The sequence below is a fragment of the Xiphophorus couchianus genome, chromosome 23, assembly GCF_001444195.1.
Source record: "Xiphophorus couchianus chromosome 23, X_couchianus-1.0, whole genome shotgun sequence".
NCBI lineage: Eukaryota > Metazoa > Chordata > Actinopteri > Cyprinodontiformes > Poeciliidae > Xiphophorus > Xiphophorus couchianus.
Genome location: NC_040250.1, coordinates 24168611 through 24185099, shown reverse-complemented (window position 1 = coordinate 24185099; position 16489 = coordinate 24168611). Strand labels below are relative to the sequence as shown.

Below are 16489 nucleotides of genomic sequence, written 5' to 3'. Positions count from 1 at the left end.
ACAACAAAAAAGATGACCCTAGAATGATGCGGTATGGAAAACATTTATTCAGTGTACTGATTATATGCATCTTTGGTGGGGCTCCTTTGGCATGAATTACTGTATCGATCCAGCATAGCATGGAGGCAATCCGCCATTATTGGCTCAGACATCTCTTCTTCTTGATAGTAATACCTTGTAAATTCTCTATTGGGTTTTTGGTTTGGTAAGTTTGCTGGCCAATGAAAAATAGTGACATCACAGTCATTAAAGCAGGTGTTGGTACTTTTGGCAGTACAGGAAGGTGCCAAGCACTACTGTATGTGTGTGTAAGGGACTAACCTGCGTTCAGACGGTGAAAGAGGAGACTAACGTTTATTTATGGTGCTTATTTTATATCATATCTAACCTTTCTTTAAAAACTGACTGGCACTTAGGTTCAGATACATCCAGAGATTTACGTTGCTATAAGACAGGTGGGGAAAAAAAGGTAATTGAAGTCTTCTTAAAGAGACATGTTGCATGGCAGTAAAATGGCCAGAAGGCCCAGAAGTGCGGATTCACAGCCATTGGCACTGCTAATTGATAACTTAGAAGCAGCATCCAATCATAAAGATATAATGTCACAAAAAAAAAAAATAATAATCCATACTGGGGAGGTAACTCTGCTGGGAAATGAAATCTGCATGTATGTCTGTAAAGTTTATCAGCAGAGGCATCCAGAGCTCCAGATTTCGTGGATGACAGCAGAGGGAATTACCACCACTGACTGGAAAGTTCATGCTGGGACTCAAGCAGGTTTGTTGTTTGTTCCTCTCCACTCTTTCTCCAAACTCTGCCACAACGATCTGTAAATACCAAACAGCTTTTCATAAAATATAAGCCTGGTGACCAATGAGCAGAAGCACAGTCCATTTCTCCTTTGCCCAGGCAGACAGATGCTGTCTGGGATTCAACGGTAGCTTAACAGTTGTTGCATTATGCCATGGATATTATGGGCTTTGCTTCAGCATTATTTTAATGATGCCTTTTATCCCCGTTGTTTATACATAATTCTTTTATTTTATATTTTTTGCCAAGCTTTTTTCTTCCAAACACTAACATGTTTGGATACCAAACAGCCGACTGCCAGTTTAATTAATAAGGATCTATTATGGTTCACCCATTTTGAGGAGAATTTTGACACGAGTCTTCCTCGTGTATTTATGGACAATAACCTTAATGATATTTATCTTGACACCATATTCATATTTTCTGAGAAATCGAAGTTTGGAGTTTCATTCGCTATTATCTAAAAATAATCAAAATTAACGTAAATGAATGCCTGAAATATCACTCTGTGTAAATAATATAGGTAATATGTGTCTATTGAATTGAATTAATGAAATAATTTAACTGTACAGTGACACTCGACGGTGCTGCGGTGCCGCGACGTCAGTAAATGTGCCTAGAAATAACAGACTGGGTTGTAAAAAAAAATCCTCAAGATCGCCCACCCAAGCTGCAGGTGCAACCTCTGTCCAGTAGATGGCGGGAGCTGACCGTTTCAAAGCAGCGAAGGTTTCAATTGGACGAAGAAGAGGGAGGATCGCTGTCATGGCGGCCAAGGTGAAAGTTTAACGTGATTTATTTGGACGTTTTTCATTGTTTTAACCGTGTATTTTCAATGAACGCATGCGTCATGTGCTATAGTAGTCCTGTATTGAGCTTTAAATGAGCTTTTAATGTGACTGTCACCTTCCAGCTGCTGTTGGTGCTGGACTGTAACTGCCGATGCTAACTCAGCTTCGCTGGATAAGTGTCGGTTTAAGCGGATGATATTCCTGCATTAGATCCCTTTCAGACACCCGTGACAGCTGCCAGAGCTTCATATTTGTTTCTGCGACTTTATGTCCCCTTTTACGGTAACATTAGGAATACCTTTAGTAGCCGTCTGCCTGGCTAAAATGAAACAAAAAACAAAAGCAAACGATTGTTTACATTTTTTTTTTTTAATGCTGTCACTATGTGACGTCAGGGCTTTTACCAACAGAAATGATTTACTGTTTACAGTTCTTAAGCTAGCTTTAATTCTAATAAAAGGATACATAAACCAAAGTCAGATACAGGTTGCGTGCATACGGTCTGTAAAAGACACTATGTAGTTTCACCTGCGATTTTGCTTATACTAAGGGACCTTAAACACAACCTTTGAGCATTTCCGTTTTCAGCAAACAGAATTCTTAAGAAACGCTGGATTTAATTATTTTTCAAAAATAATTAAACAGTTATAAATAACTAAATCTAATTAGATAAAGCCTCTGTTGATTTTTAAGCTAAAAATATTTGATTTCTTGTTTGGGAGTCAAAACTAAGATTTTTGAAAACTAAATTCTTATAAGCTGCTGTTACATTAATGATTCATACACATATATGCAGGTGTGCTCACACAGGTAAATCCCCTCCATACTACCACACCACGATATAAACATGACTCTTCTTACGTATTTACGCAACTCTTAAATTTAGCTATCGTATTCAACAAAGGTTTAGTAGATTTAAAACAGAGTTGTTGTATTAGGAAGGCCTGTCAGAATGTCAAATTTTGCTGGACGAAGGTTTTGAGATAAAACAATAATATTGTTGTTTTGAGATTCTTCTCAAGAAATGGCATAGTAATGCAACTACATTCTGTCAAAGATCAATAAACTTTCATTTCAAATGAACATTTAGCACATTTTAAGTACAAGAAATAAAATAAAACAACCCAAACAGCAAATATAGTGGACATTGAAGTCTCTGTAAACAAAACTGCACTTTAATAAAGGTGCTTAGTTGGAACCAAAGCACCAGACTTAAACCTTTCGTCACACCCGAGACACAAGAAAAAACAATCACGCAAATGGAAATTATTGTGCTTGTTTTAATATGTAATGCGATTAATTGATGTATTTTGTTTTGAGGCAGGCTTAGGCAGCGATGTTTTCATCTAGGTTTCCAAATAGTCTGACATTTTCTTTGACGTCTCATCGAAAAGATTTTGAATGGCTGGAAACAGGATGACAGGCGATTGGGACAGTTTTGAAAATGTAACTCTTTAAAACCGTTGTATGCCTCGACACAGGCTTATTGTTGATTCAGAGGTCCATATTCTAAATGCTGATGTGTTCCCAAAAATTCAAAGACACTTCAAAGACAAAATATTAATTACAATTTTCAGAAGAGAAGGCAGATAAAGAAGAGAGCTTGTAATATTCTGTGGTTTCTAAAACACCGTCACGCTTCCCTGAGATCATCATCCACCATGAAACCTCACCTTCTACACCCTGCAACACCTGTGAATCATTTTTTCCCATTGGCATGAGAATCTGACTTTCGATTTTTTTTTCTTCTTCTTATTGTGTCGCAAGCGTTAGACAGCAGAAACAAAACGCGAAGAAGAGCAGCCTGCAAACCGCGGCTGACCTAGAAAACACCCACAAGGGGGAAACTGGCCTGCAGAACAAGGGATGTGAAGCTGATCAAAGTTTGCAGTTTGTTTTGATGTTCTCTTCTTTGCACAAGCAATTTTAATTTTTTTTACACAAAGAGAGGCGTTTCCATGGTAAAATCTTGAAGTTCAAAGTGTGTCATTTTGCCTTTTTTTTTTTTTTTTTAAACAATTCATTCAGAATCTCAAAGAACGCTTATCAGGTTTTGTGTACAAAAATACGACAACGTGGGACGGTTCTGGGAGATGCTTCAGCGCGACCTGGTGCCGTTGTTTCACAGCCCTTTATTATGAACGTTCAACTGAACCTTTCAGTATTGTAAAATGTGCTGTTGTGAAACAAAATTAGACTAAAGAAATAACGTCTAATTGTGCAATTTGTTCATGTACGAGTTAGATTGACTCCAGCTGAGCATGTACAGAGTGCAGCTTGCTTCTGATTGGATGAAATGTTTGTGCCCCTCTGTCTCAGCAGCCCCCCGGTCTCTGCCACCCCCTACCGTCTTCCTTTTCCACTCAGACATCACAGCAGTCGCTCGTCTTTCAGAGATAACAACAGCTGCTGCCGCATTAAGCTGCAAAGTGCTGCATTTCCAAAAAAAGAAGAAAATGTTTAATCATTTTCCCCCCTCTCCAGGTGGCGTTGGTGGCCGTCCCCACGGTGCTGGGAATCGCCTCCATCCGCGTGTACACGGTGAGGGAAGCTCCCGCGGACGGGCTGGTTTCTCGAGACAGGGTACGGCTGGCTGTCCCGCAGCATCACCTTGAGGCGGTGTCGCTCGCTGTGCTTTGTCTCAACTCGCCATGTCTCTCCAGCTGAACGTCTACGCACCGCTGCTCGGCGCTGGCCCACCTACGGTCGTTCCAGAAAGTCCAGGACTTGTCGAGAGAGGGCTAATGGCGACCAGGGAGAGCGTTTTGCCCGCTGTCCGAGCTGTGAAGGTACTTTTGCTGTTTCTTGCTATATAATGTAGAATATAGCAGGAAACATCCAGGCAAACAGTGTTGATGTGGAGAAAGAGGGAAGATTTTCTCCACCTCAAGAATTTTTTGGTGGACCTGCAGAACTCTCAAAAAGTTAGAGTTCAACTGTTTGACCCTAAATTTAGAGCTGAACTTCTTCTGGAAAAAAGAATCCAATTCTTCTTCCTTAACAGCTGGATTCTTCCATTATAAAGATGAAAATGGCCAACAATAATGACACTTTTGAATGAAAAGTTGCTTTAAATGTCCATTAAAAGTGCCAACTTTGCATTAAAGAGTCATTATTTACCAAATAACACAAAGTTGGCACTTTTAATGGACTTTTTAATGCAACTTTTAAAGCAACTTGGCATTAAAGGTGTCACTATTTATACATTGACACTTCATGACAACAGTCTTAAACATTCATAAAGACTCCTTCATGTTCATAGCAGGTGTTAAATGATAGTTTCATATTAGTCTTATGCACACTGAAGGCTTCGTATCTTGCACCTTGCAGCCTTGGCACCTTCTCTAGATTTGATTTTTTTAAATTTTTTTTTTAATTTCTGTTCCTCTTGCTCGCGGTTAGCGCTCCATCCCACGAAGCTGCAAGTGCTAAGTGCAGGTATGACGTTTGCAGAGCGCACCAGGAGTTCAACAGGAAATAGTGCTCTTTTTTTTTTTTTTTTTGCTGTTCACGGCTGTTGTTGTGTTAACAGCAGGGAGATTTGACAGTTTGATTCTGTGAAAGAGCTGAACAAAAAGACCAAAAAAAAAAAAAAAAAACCCCGACACAGATTGATATCTGTCTGTTTCAATTCCGTGTTCTTGATAACCTTTTTATAGTGTTTTATTTCTCCGTACAGGGTGCCTGTGTCTCTGTAAAACGGGGTGGTGTTAATCTTTACCATGCAGGAGAGGGTAAGTTAACAGAAGGCACAAAACACTTAAATTACACACTTTCTGGAGTCATTTGTAACAAATCATCTCATGTAGTTATGCGTTGGTAGTTGTTCCAGTTTGGTGAACAAAGCAGGATTTTTGAGTCTCACTGCAAATTAGGTTTGTTGGCAAAATCCAAAATTGTTGAAACCAAACAGTTTACTCATTTATTCCTCATTATAGCACATTCTCCTTTATAAGTGTGTATAGTAAAGAGTTTCAACGGTTGCATCAAAACATGGACTGGTGCTTTATTACCTGGTTAAAATGTGGCTAAGGCAAGAGAAATGTCCAAAACGTTTAGAGAAGAGATGACATCCATGCAGGAAACGACAACAAGGAAGGAAAAACCCCGAATCTTCACAGAGATGCAGTCAGAGAGTTTTTGAGGTCAAAGTTGAAGGATAAGTTCCTTAAAAAGTCTTAAATTCATTTAAAAAAAAAATTTTTTTTTTAAAATCAAGGCTGTAAAATGTCTTAAATTCTTTTTCTTTTCTTTTTTTAGTTGGGCTGAAAGACATTAATCACAGGTCTTGGGAGGATTATTTCATCCCATAGATGTAGTTTTTTTTCTTCTTTTCTGTAAGGCAAAAGTTTGAGTCGCATCCACACATCTCCATTGTGTTCTCTGACATTCGAGGTGCTTGCGGCTACCGCTAACTAGCTGCTGATAAATCCTTCCTAGCTGGCAAGCTAGCTTTTTTAGTTTTTTTTTCAGCCTGTGCCCAAGTGGCCGTCACAGTCACCTGCAGGCGTTCGCTCATGACTAGAGGCCTGACATTCCTAAAGCGAGTCATAACAGAGTGGAGCTGCTCTAAGTGCTAAAGATGCTGGTCATGAAGGGGTTAACCACAGCAGAGGTTTAAAGCTGCATTTTATGCTGAATTTGCAGAAACCAGCTGAAATATTAGTTATATTTTGTTCTGATTGTTTATGTTTGTGTTCTAAGACAGCTGCATTCAATCAACAAAACTAGATTTCGTTTCTTTTTTTGCTGCTAGTTGAGTTTATGAGTAAGGAGTTTGAGTAATGCATCTTTTTTAAACTGTCTCTGTTTATGTTTTCTAGATGTTTATTACTACTTGATAGACCCTCCTCCAGGTTTTCTGCCCAGGTTCGGAACCGTCACCATGGCTGGCCTGCTGGGCATGTTCTTGGCGAGAAAAGGTGACGTGGTTTCCCGTTTCCGCACCACGAGTGTTTTTAAAATAGTAGAAAACGGTTATATCATCAGTGGTCGGCGGGTTTTCTGGTCCGAGTTCCTGCGATGACTTGAACAGCTTCTTTTTCCAAAGCCGCCATTCGTTTTCCATCTTGAACTGTTGAAGACAGAAGTATTAAAGTATACTTGACAGGATAAAAATACAGGCTTTTACTCATATATGTATATAGATTTTTTTTGCTCTCCCACCAAAGCGGATGTGAGATCAGAAACGGTGCCAGAGCTGATTCCTCTCAGCCACCTTGGAGTTTCACTTAAAACGTGTTTTCCAGGAAAAACGCTACGTCCTCCTGCTCATCACTTCTGATTTTCTAAAGAGAGCAAAGCATCTAGAGGGCCTTGTAAAAACTTACAGTGGACCGGATTTTGGCCTCCGGGCCTCGTGTTTTGACACACGTGGTTCAGATTGAAGCCTACTCGGCCTAGTCAAAGACCGTAACTAAATCTGAGTAAGTGGGAATCTGTGGCAAGACTTTGGGAAAATATTTCTCAAGAGACGTAAACAACGGGGAACGATTTCAGACCACGAATAGAAATGCACACCGCACCTTTCAGATTTCTGTCTGCAAAGCGAACATTTAGACCGGAACCTTTATTTTATGGCTGTTTTTTGTCCTTTAATGCCATTTATCGTGTTCCAGTTGTTCAGCCGGTGTTTTGGCTGCCCAGCCTGATTTCACACCTTGATTTGAAGCAGATTCAGAAAATGCGACTCTTCCTCGTTCGTCATTGATCCTCTTCTGATCACCTGTTGTGTCTCTGCTTTAGTTTTCACCGAAACGTTTGGGATTTTTACATTTTTTCTTTCCCCATCATTTCTTCCTGAAGAACGTTGCTTCAATACGAGTCGTTTAAACAAGAACTAAGTTTCCATCCTTGAAAAGGTCTCCAGCAGGCGGGCTGGTTTCAGACAGGATGTGAGGAGGAAGGCTTGTTAAAAACAACGTCTTTGAAATGATCCCTGCTTTGTCGAACAAAGTGTGTGTGAGACGTTTTCGTCGAAACCGGCAGAAAGCGGAACCGACCCAATCGCCTCTTGTTTGCAGTTCTGCTATGCGAGTTAAAAACTAACCCGGCTTTTAACTTCTCCTCTCTGCTGTGTTTCTTAGTCTTTATCAGGTATTTTGTTCATTCATTTTCCCTAATAATCCTCTGAACAGATTGGATTTTTTTTTTTTAGGCCTGTCAGAGCAAAATTTTATTTGTAATATATTTTCATACCAGGCAACGTTTTTGCTGGAAGGGGATCTATTATGCGAAAATCCCATTTTGCATAATGCAAATTTTTGTACTTCCATTCGGGTTTCTGCTGCTTCAGAAAAAAAGAAAGAAAAGAAACAACCCAAGCACTGTAAGAAGAAAAACACCCAGACTTTTTTGGGGGCGGGCCATAATCCTTTTTCAATTTCTAGAAAATAACTTCCCGATAGTTAAGGCCACATGTGGCGGCAGCCTCAGTCAGCTGGTTTTACCGCTGTATGCGCTGTACAATGGCTGCTGGAAAACACAAGAGTTTTGTTGTCGACTTGACGTTCAAAAACAACTTGCCGCATTAGTGTTGTCTGTGCAGGAGGCTCTACTTCTGCTTTTCAAAGATGTGCGGTTGTATAATTAAGCATCTGTTTGCGACCATTTTTAAGTGCAAGTGTGAATGCTGAGTTGGGCTTATTTGGATTTAAAGTGACAGGACGCCATAGAACAGCTCAAAATCCAGAGAACAGAGCAGACTAAAATCTCATTATCTAAATGTTTTGTGTAGCCCATAGACCTATCATAACTCACAATAGGTCTCCATTAACTTTAGACTATACATTTGAGTTGAACTATTCCACAAAAATCCTGGTGAAATGCTTTAAATGTATATTGTTATTGACTGTAATGTCAAATATGTGCGCAAACACAGCATAGGAAGGTTCATGGGGTGTTATTACTTTTACGAGACACTTCAAAAAACGTTTTTAGGTTTCTGTCTCTAGAGACATTAGTGCAGTTACCTAGGAATCCCTGTGAGGAAGTGGCTGATGCTGGCTGGTGACGGACTACCACACTGGAATGGTCCGTACCAATCGCTTCATCTGCAACTTCAGGCCAAGGACTCAATGGTGCCCCCTAGTGTCCAAGACTCTGAACAATGTGTAGCACCGGCTGCATCCAGCACTAACTACCGTGTGTCCTGATCTTGGTTTTTTTTTTTCTGTCGGTCTTGAGTGGATTTCTTTCGTCATGTAACACTGAAGTGAAATATCCAACGCATCCGCAGCTCATGTTTTCCAACGGTTAATTTCAAGAGTGCCACAAAGAAACTTAACGATGCAAGCACTTTCCCTGTGCCTCCCAAAATCCTCTCTTTGACAGCAAAGGTCTCTCACCACACCAGTGTTGCTCGCACGCACACACACAAATCAACAGAAAAAGAGTGATAGTGAAATTTACTGAAATGCTTTTGAAAAACTGAAGTTACTAAAACGGTTCCAAATTAATCAGCTTAAATGTCCATCCATGCATTTACAGTGACTCACAAAAGTTTTCACACCTTTTTCTTCATATGGTCACTTTACAACCACAAACATAAATACGTTTCATCGGAACAAAAAGTGGTATACAATTTTGAAGTATAAAGGTAATTACACACACGATTAAAACAATTTTTTGCTAATAAAAAAAACTGAAAAGTGCTGAGCAAAAGTATTCAGCCCCCTTGGTAAAACATTTGTTGGTATACAAATATTCGATCAGGTTTTTTGCTGCCGATACCGATCACTGAAACTGAAAAACCTGCAACCAGTTAAACAACATTTAACAGTAAGGTTCTCTGTACCCTAAATTATACGAGTCAAATAAGTCTCACAACACTGCCTAGATCAAATAATGTTTAGTAAAAGAGAGAGACATTCATTCAAAGTCTTGTTTGTCATGCTAAAAATAAAAAACCTTTCCAGGCTCCCGTTTCAAGAGGTTAGCGGTTCCGTTGGGTCTGATGAGCGCCGGGGCGTCGGTGTGCTACCCAGCCCAAGCCGTGTCTGTGCTCAAGGTAGCATTTGTTTTTGTCTGTTTATATATATATATATATATATATATAAATTTTTTTTGTGACTGTCGGGATTTGGGAGTCATTTTAAGAAGTAATGCCTCTGCTTTCCCACGCTCCCTGAAGGTGACGGGACAGAAGGTGTACGCCGCGGGGCAGTGGAGCGGCGCCGCCGCGTCGTCTCTGCTCGCCGCCAGGGAACCTGTCGCCAAAGAGGCTGCCGCGTCGCAACCGCAGGTTAGAAACGGTCGGAAACGACGCGGGTCGATCGAGGCGAGGGTTAAAACGGGGAGTGGATTTAAATGAGTCGTAGATTTAGTGTGACTTAACCAGAAACTCTGGTTCAACCTTTAAAGGGACGACTTGCTTCCCACTGGCCGGGTTCCCTCCTTCATGTGTTGAACAAAAATCCCCAGTGTGTCATCGCCGTGATGCGGCCCAGATTCCATTTCCTGGACTTGTACTTTGACCTTTTCATAGATTATTGGTAGTTTTGGGGAACCTGGTCTTTGTGCTTATTACGCAAAGTTATTTTCTGCTTTAAAATGTGTTTTAAAATGATGACTTACTGTTTATTGTCTAATGTTTAATAAGTAAAGCGCTTTTTTTTTTTTGGCTGTCGTCTTGTATAAACCATAAAGCTGCCGCATTTTTGATCAAGCTGGATATTTTGGCTTTATTTCAAGTGGTTCTTAAAATCAGGCAATGAGACTCTATTAAACCGTGTCACTGCTCTTAAATTGCTTTCTATTGTTTTATACATATGTATTAATTAGTTTTATTTTGTAACCAGGTTGATGTGCATTGCAGACGTCTGCCCAGGTTGTCTTGAAAATGAGATCTAGATCTCAATGGAGTTTACCTGGTTAAATAAAGGAAATAAAAAAAAGAAGTTTCAAAACAATTAAACATATATAAATTCAAAGTTACACTTTTTCTATATGTATTATTACATATATAGTCTATATTATGCTGTAGTTATGTGAACTTCAAGTCATTATAATGAAACACATTATGAACATCCCTGTTCATCCTCTTCATGAGATTCTCATTCAACCACAGAATGTTTTCAGTCAGAGGTTCAGTCAGAGGTGCTGTAATACAGACCACTAGAGGATTCTTCCTGCCCACATCTAAAACTTTTTCACGCTGCTTTCAGTGGAAATTGAACATTAAAGAATCTAAATTGGATCTTCACTGTATATGGCCGGTGGAGATTTCATCAAAAGCTGACTCTGTTGGCCAAAAGATCCAGCCTGATCAAATTATTATTATTTTCTGGAGTCTCCTGATTGGCTTTTAATCCCAACATGTCCCAGATAAAGCATAAACATAAATCTGTAGTGCTATTGTTTTGCGGTGTGAACTCTTCATATTCTCCTGCTCTCGCCCCAGCCTCTTTCAGAAGCCGATCCAGAGTCGACTCTGCGTGAGGAGGAGGCCTCGGCCGACCTTCCCACACTCGACCTCTTGGCTAAAAGCGCCGCCGTTTTGGAGACAGAGGTGGAATCGGCCGAGTCCGTTCCCGTTTGTGACGAGCCGGTCGTCACCGAAGAGCCGCCGGTGGCGCTTACAGGAATATCTCCAGCAGAGATAGGCACGGCTTTTATTCCTCCATCTCCTGCTGTGTCTGTCTCTGTCGGTTTGTTACACCCTCCTGGCAACTGTGATGTTTTTCTCTCTCTCTCTCGCCCAGGTTGGTCAGCACATTCGGAGCCAGTGCAAACAGAGCCGTCTCGTCCCGCCGAAGACGCGGCCGCGGACGGAAACCAAACCTCGGACGATGTTTCCCTTGACGCGACGCCAGCGGATGCCGTCCAGGACGAGCGGGCTGAAGGAAACCTGCCATCAGGTCAGGAGAAACCTCGCCTCTGAAGACGACTTGTTCATTTCACACAACCAAAATTTTCTACTTTTAGATTCTTGCGTCTGTGCATGACAGAAAGAACTGTTCATTTTGTTCGATTCTCGCCTTCCTGTGCAGCATCCGCCGTCGAATCAGCTGCTGAGTTTGAGCTGGCGGAGGAGCAGCAGTCGCTTCCTGCTGCGGAGGAGACGCCAACCTCAACCCCCGCCACGGCGCCGCTTCCTCAGCAGCCTGCAGAGGGAAGCAGAGAAGGTAGATTTAACTCCACTGATTGGGATCTGTGGCAGAAATGACGTCAAACAGGCTGGAAAAAAAATTTAAAAATTGGGGTTTTTAAAACTTTCAAATAGTTTTTTTCATTATAGCGACAATATTTAGTGTTTTTAGGAGGATTTTTTTGTTGTAGTAAAACACAAAGTGATTGTGCAGTGGAAGAAAAGCACACTAACTTTTAATAAAGAAAAAAAATATATAAAAATCTCAAAGATGTATGCATTTGTACTGAGAGTGTTTTTAGCTCGGTCTGAACGGATCGAGAACATTTCTGAACCTAACTTTTTCAAGGCTTTTCACAATTTTTCATCTGGACTTTGACTGGGACATCCTAACCCAGTTTTACCAAAGTCGGTCCTGGAGGGCCTGCATCCTGCATGGTTTAGTTCTCTCCCTGGTTTAACGCGCCTGGATCCAATGATGGTTCATTAGAGGCCTAAGAAGAACATTGACATGCTGAGAAGGTTGTTGGTACCACCAGGGAGAGACCTAAAACATGCAGGATGTCGGCCCTCCATGACCCACTTTGGGGACCCCTGATTTAAGCACAAAGGCTTCAATCTGAGCATAAGATTTGTCTCTGTGCATCTTTGCGCCAATTTTGATCAGATTGTGTAGAATAAAAAAAATCTAAATATCATGTTCAGTTCAATTTAGGTTCATTTAATCAAGAACAGAACAGAAAACGAAGTTACATGATAAAAACAAAGCAACCATTGTTTTTGCATGAAGATTTTCTAATTCGAACCGTTTTTAGAAGACTGCACAATCGAAATAAGGATCTCTAATGTCTACTGGTTTTCGTTTTCTTGTTTTTCTTAAATAGTGACCCTGAAGACAGATTTTCCCACCTGAGCTGTGGGTCTCTGCATCTCCTCCAGAGTCGCCTTGTTTCCGCCTGCTGCTTCTCTTATTTTTACTGCTTCCTGTTTTCTAGCCTGAAGGCCGTGACATCTGGTCGAATCCAGATGCATGCCACACCTTTAAGCTTTTTCACCGTAAAGTTTCTGACAACAGTCTGTCTGCTCGACGACCCCGCGCCCGTTTGTGTCGGCCTGAGACGAGATGCTTCGTTATTGCACGACGAGAAACTGTGTAGAAGTTCAAAGGTCACCTTTGCGAGGTGCTGCCGTTTCCTTTCTAAGAATGAGCGGAGCCGTTTTCACTACAGAAAGCGAGGCGCTCTTTTCTCTGACACATGCTTTCATTTGCTTTGACGATAATAAACAATAAGGGGGCAAAAACTCCCCTTCAGACTCCTCACTAAGTGATTTAACCCCATAAATGCACTTAATTGAAAACCTTTATGTTTGCTGACGTATCCATTATTCTGCGTAGGCATCATTCTGCCTGTGAGGCCACACAATTCAGAAGAAAATCTCATTCTGTTACCAAAACCAGTTTTTCCACTTGCTTCTACTTATGCATCCTAGTTACTGACGCAGCGATCAACATTTTCTCAAGCTCATACGATGAGAGATAAGCCTGCAGGATGCTGCGGCTTGGCTCTTCTATGTTTAGCTCTTCTCAGAATGTTCACTAATTTCGCTCCGTGGCGTTTTTCTGTGCGCCTGTGACTGAGATTTCCCGTCGTTTCCCATGTGTCTCTCTCTCTCTCTCTGTCTCTCTCCCCCCTGCAGAGGGCTCCTGTTTCCAGCCAGACCCCGCTCTCATGGACTTCGGCCAGTCCAGCCCCGAAGACGAAGACCTGTACAGCACACGCAGCTGAGACGGGCCGGCCTCAGCCGCGGAGCAGAAGCGGCGCACCTCGACAGATTCACCGTCAGATGTTTCCATTCTCATAGTTTTCTTTTTTTTGTGTTGTTTTTTCTTTTCTCTGCCCACGTTTCCACAGAACACGTCCGAATAAGTTGGCACCGGCGCTGCGTTATGATAAATTTCAGTACACAAACACAGAGAAACCTGGAAAAAGAAACCCACCCACAATTACATTGGAAACAGTTTCTGTTTAAATGTACAGGAGTTTTCCAACCACCAATTATGCAAAGTGCCGTTTATGTATTGTGATCCAGCCCATTTTTGTTCATTTAAATCTTCCTCTCAGACGGGCCGATGACGACTACAAGGAGGACTTGTGCTGCTTCACACTGTTAGATGGGTGGTTAAGGAACTCAGAATAAATCTTTATTTTTTTGTGAACTCGTGTTGGATTGTGTCCTGTTTTAAGTGCACTGCAAAACATGAATGTATTTCTATGAATTTAACAGATTTTTTTGACACACAATAATCTGTGCTCAAAATTGCACTAGATTAGTCTCTTTTTTTTTTTTCTTCTTATTTTTTTTTAAAAGATATCTTTAAAATTTTCTGAGCATTCAGAGGCCAGAAAAAGACCCTGGCAAAACCTTAAACTTATTTTGATAATTTTCTTTTCTCCCTTCATGGCTTTAATCTCGACCAGATGATTGGAAAAGAGACAAAGTTAGCGCTTCAATTAAATAGTTGTGCATTTTATTTGGGTAATTAAATACGAATATATTTCCCATGAATCCTACATATATTGAGTGTTTGTACTTTTTGGAGTATTGTAACGTTAAGACATAATTTTTCAATGTATGTCATTAGGATTTAATGTGATAAACCAACAATTATAGTGGATTTCGAAGGACACTCTGGTTCAGCTTGTAGGTCAGAAAATAAAGTAATTTAAAAATTCCATAGTCTGTAAATTTGATTATGACTGTTTAAAGTGCAAGTATATTAAGTACTTTAATATGCTCAGTAAGAACTGAGTATATTAAATAATTTTAAAAATCTAAAATGATCAAAATGAGCAGGAGCTGTTCCTCCTCCAGCAGCTGTTAGTCTATAGGCTAAAAATTACTCCGAACAAACGTGTGACCTGAACCAGTCAGCCTTATTTATACAGGACACATCTCGTCTACTCTGAAACATGGCAGCACCAGCACCGTGATGTGAGGACGCTTTTCTTTACCAGGTCAGAGTTGATGGGAAGAGGGATGGAGCAAAACACAAATCCATCCTGGAAGAAACCCATTTCGGAGGCTGCAGCTGTTTTTAGGCTGGGGTCAAAGTTCATCTTTCAGCAGCTCAGCAAATGTAAACATACAGCCAGAGCTATTATTGTTTATATATCGCGGCATATTTCTGCTCTGGAATGGGCCAGCGACTCAGCTGAAAATTGTAGCAAAAGATAAATCAAATATTGCTTCAATGGGTCGGAAAACACACGTACATCATATTTGTCCAGATTGTTATTTGTAAGAAATAAACAAAAGCCATTTATCCAGTTTCTGCCACTTCACAGTTATACACTACTTGGTGGATGTATCATCTGTCACGTAAGATTTATGGTTGTAAAGGTGAAAAAGTTTATTTTGTTTTAGTTTGGCACCTGTAAAATCTCCTTACCAGATTTTATTGCTAAAATTATTTTCCTCTAAACATATTGAGCTAAATTTTTCTCCTGATGATTATCTTCATTTGCCCTTTTATCCTTGTTTCATGTCTACTGAGAGGTTGAGGGCGTTGCTATGGCTGCTATGCTAACATTAGTAGGCATGATGCTAACACCGGCAAAGTTGGATGTCATATTGCTTAACCATAAAATGACTGTTCACATATGGCTACGTTGCCGCGTACTCATTAGTTGGACCACCTCAGAGACTGACTCATATGAATGAAATGTTGGTGATTAAACGACAATTTAACCCCCAAATTTCCCAAACATTGCAATGTGCAAAATTAAAAAGGCTTTACAGACCATTAAATCACCACTTACACTGCATGGAAAACTGATGTTAGTCATGGAAAGGGTCTCGTTGAGAAGAAGCGGGAATGTTCCGTGTGCCTTTGTTAAATTTTAGCACCACCTGTTTATAATTCGAGCGAACATCCAGTACAGAGGGAACATGGTGTCCAACTCTTTATAGCTCCTTTATTGCTCCTTAGAGGAACCAGTGCAGTACTACTGGACCTCATAAACTCTCCACAGGTCCGTCCAGCACCATGACCTTTGGAACTATGTGTGTATGACTGTATGTGAAAGCTCATGTGTGGGTAAATCACAAAAAAACCCATTAAGATTTAGTCGTTGCATTGGTAGCACACCCGTGGGAGCAACACTTTCTGTGGCAGCGGAGACAGGGAGGTAAAGGATTTTCTTGGCTGGTGTGATTGTGGTTGATTTTGTGTGGGGTTTTTTTTCAGATAAGCAGTACCAAATGTTCTAATTAAGGATGGGTTTCAACAGAAACAGCTGTGTAACATTGGTAAAACCACATAAAATATAATGTCTCTTTTAAAAACAAAAAATCAGAGGGGAACGCTAGAAAGTGAAATGTGTTCCTCTCACATCACGTCATGAAGAACAAAGATCATGTTACAATAAACTCGCCTCAATGTCAAAAGGTCTCACAGCATGTGACGCTTACATGTAACATGTGAATCCAACTTTAGCGTCTTCTCCTAAAGAAACTAGTTAGCTAACAAGTGAAGCTAACTTTAGCCTCTCTTCACTAAAGAAGCTAAGTTAGCTAACATGTGAATCCAACTTTAGCGGCTTCTCACTAAAGCTGCTAAAGTTACTTTAGCCTCTTTTCACTAGAAAAGCTAAATTAGCTAACATGTGAAGCTAACAGGTGAAGCCAACTTTAGTGCCTTCTCACTAAAGAAGCTAAGGTTAGCTAGCATGTGGTGCCAACTTTAGTGTCTTCTCACTAGAAAAAGCAAAGTTAGCCAACATGTGAAGTCAACTTTAGT

The 16489-nt window shown here is 40.6% G+C and overlaps 1 protein-coding gene across 1 annotated transcript; it reads left to right on the top strand.

Moving 5' to 3' along the window:
- The first annotated feature begins 1454 nt into the window (after window positions 1–1454).
- apool (apolipoprotein O-like) lies at window positions 1455–13906 on the top strand. Its single transcript, XM_028008662.1, has 11 exons — window positions 1455–1587; window positions 4086–4184; window positions 4265–4390; window positions 5281–5335; window positions 6425–6523; window positions 9518–9609; window positions 9733–9843; window positions 11002–11203; window positions 11303–11458; window positions 11591–11725; window positions 13387–13906. The coding sequence occupies exons 1-11, from the start codon at window positions 1507–1509 to the stop codon at window positions 13473–13475; spliced, it is 1245 nt and encodes a 414-aa protein (XP_027864463.1). The 5' UTR covers window positions 1455–1506; the 3' UTR covers window positions 13476–13906.
- The last annotated feature ends 2583 nt before the right edge of the window (window positions 13907–16489 follow it).

Bases quoted from the DNA above. Each gene is read 5' to 3' on its own strand.
- apool (XM_028008662.1), top strand. From the start codon at position 1,507: ATGGCGGGAGCTGACCGTTTCAAAGCAGCGAAGGTTTCAATTGGACGA. The intron at 4,391-5,280 runs GTACTTTTGCTG...TTCTCCGTACAG, and splicing joins CCGCTGTCCGAGCTGTGAAG to GGTGCCTGTGTCTCTGTAAA. The intron at 6,524-9,517 runs GTGACGTGGTTT...AAACCTTTCCAG, and splicing joins CATGTTCTTGGCGAGAAAAG to GCTCCCGTTTCAAGAGGTTA.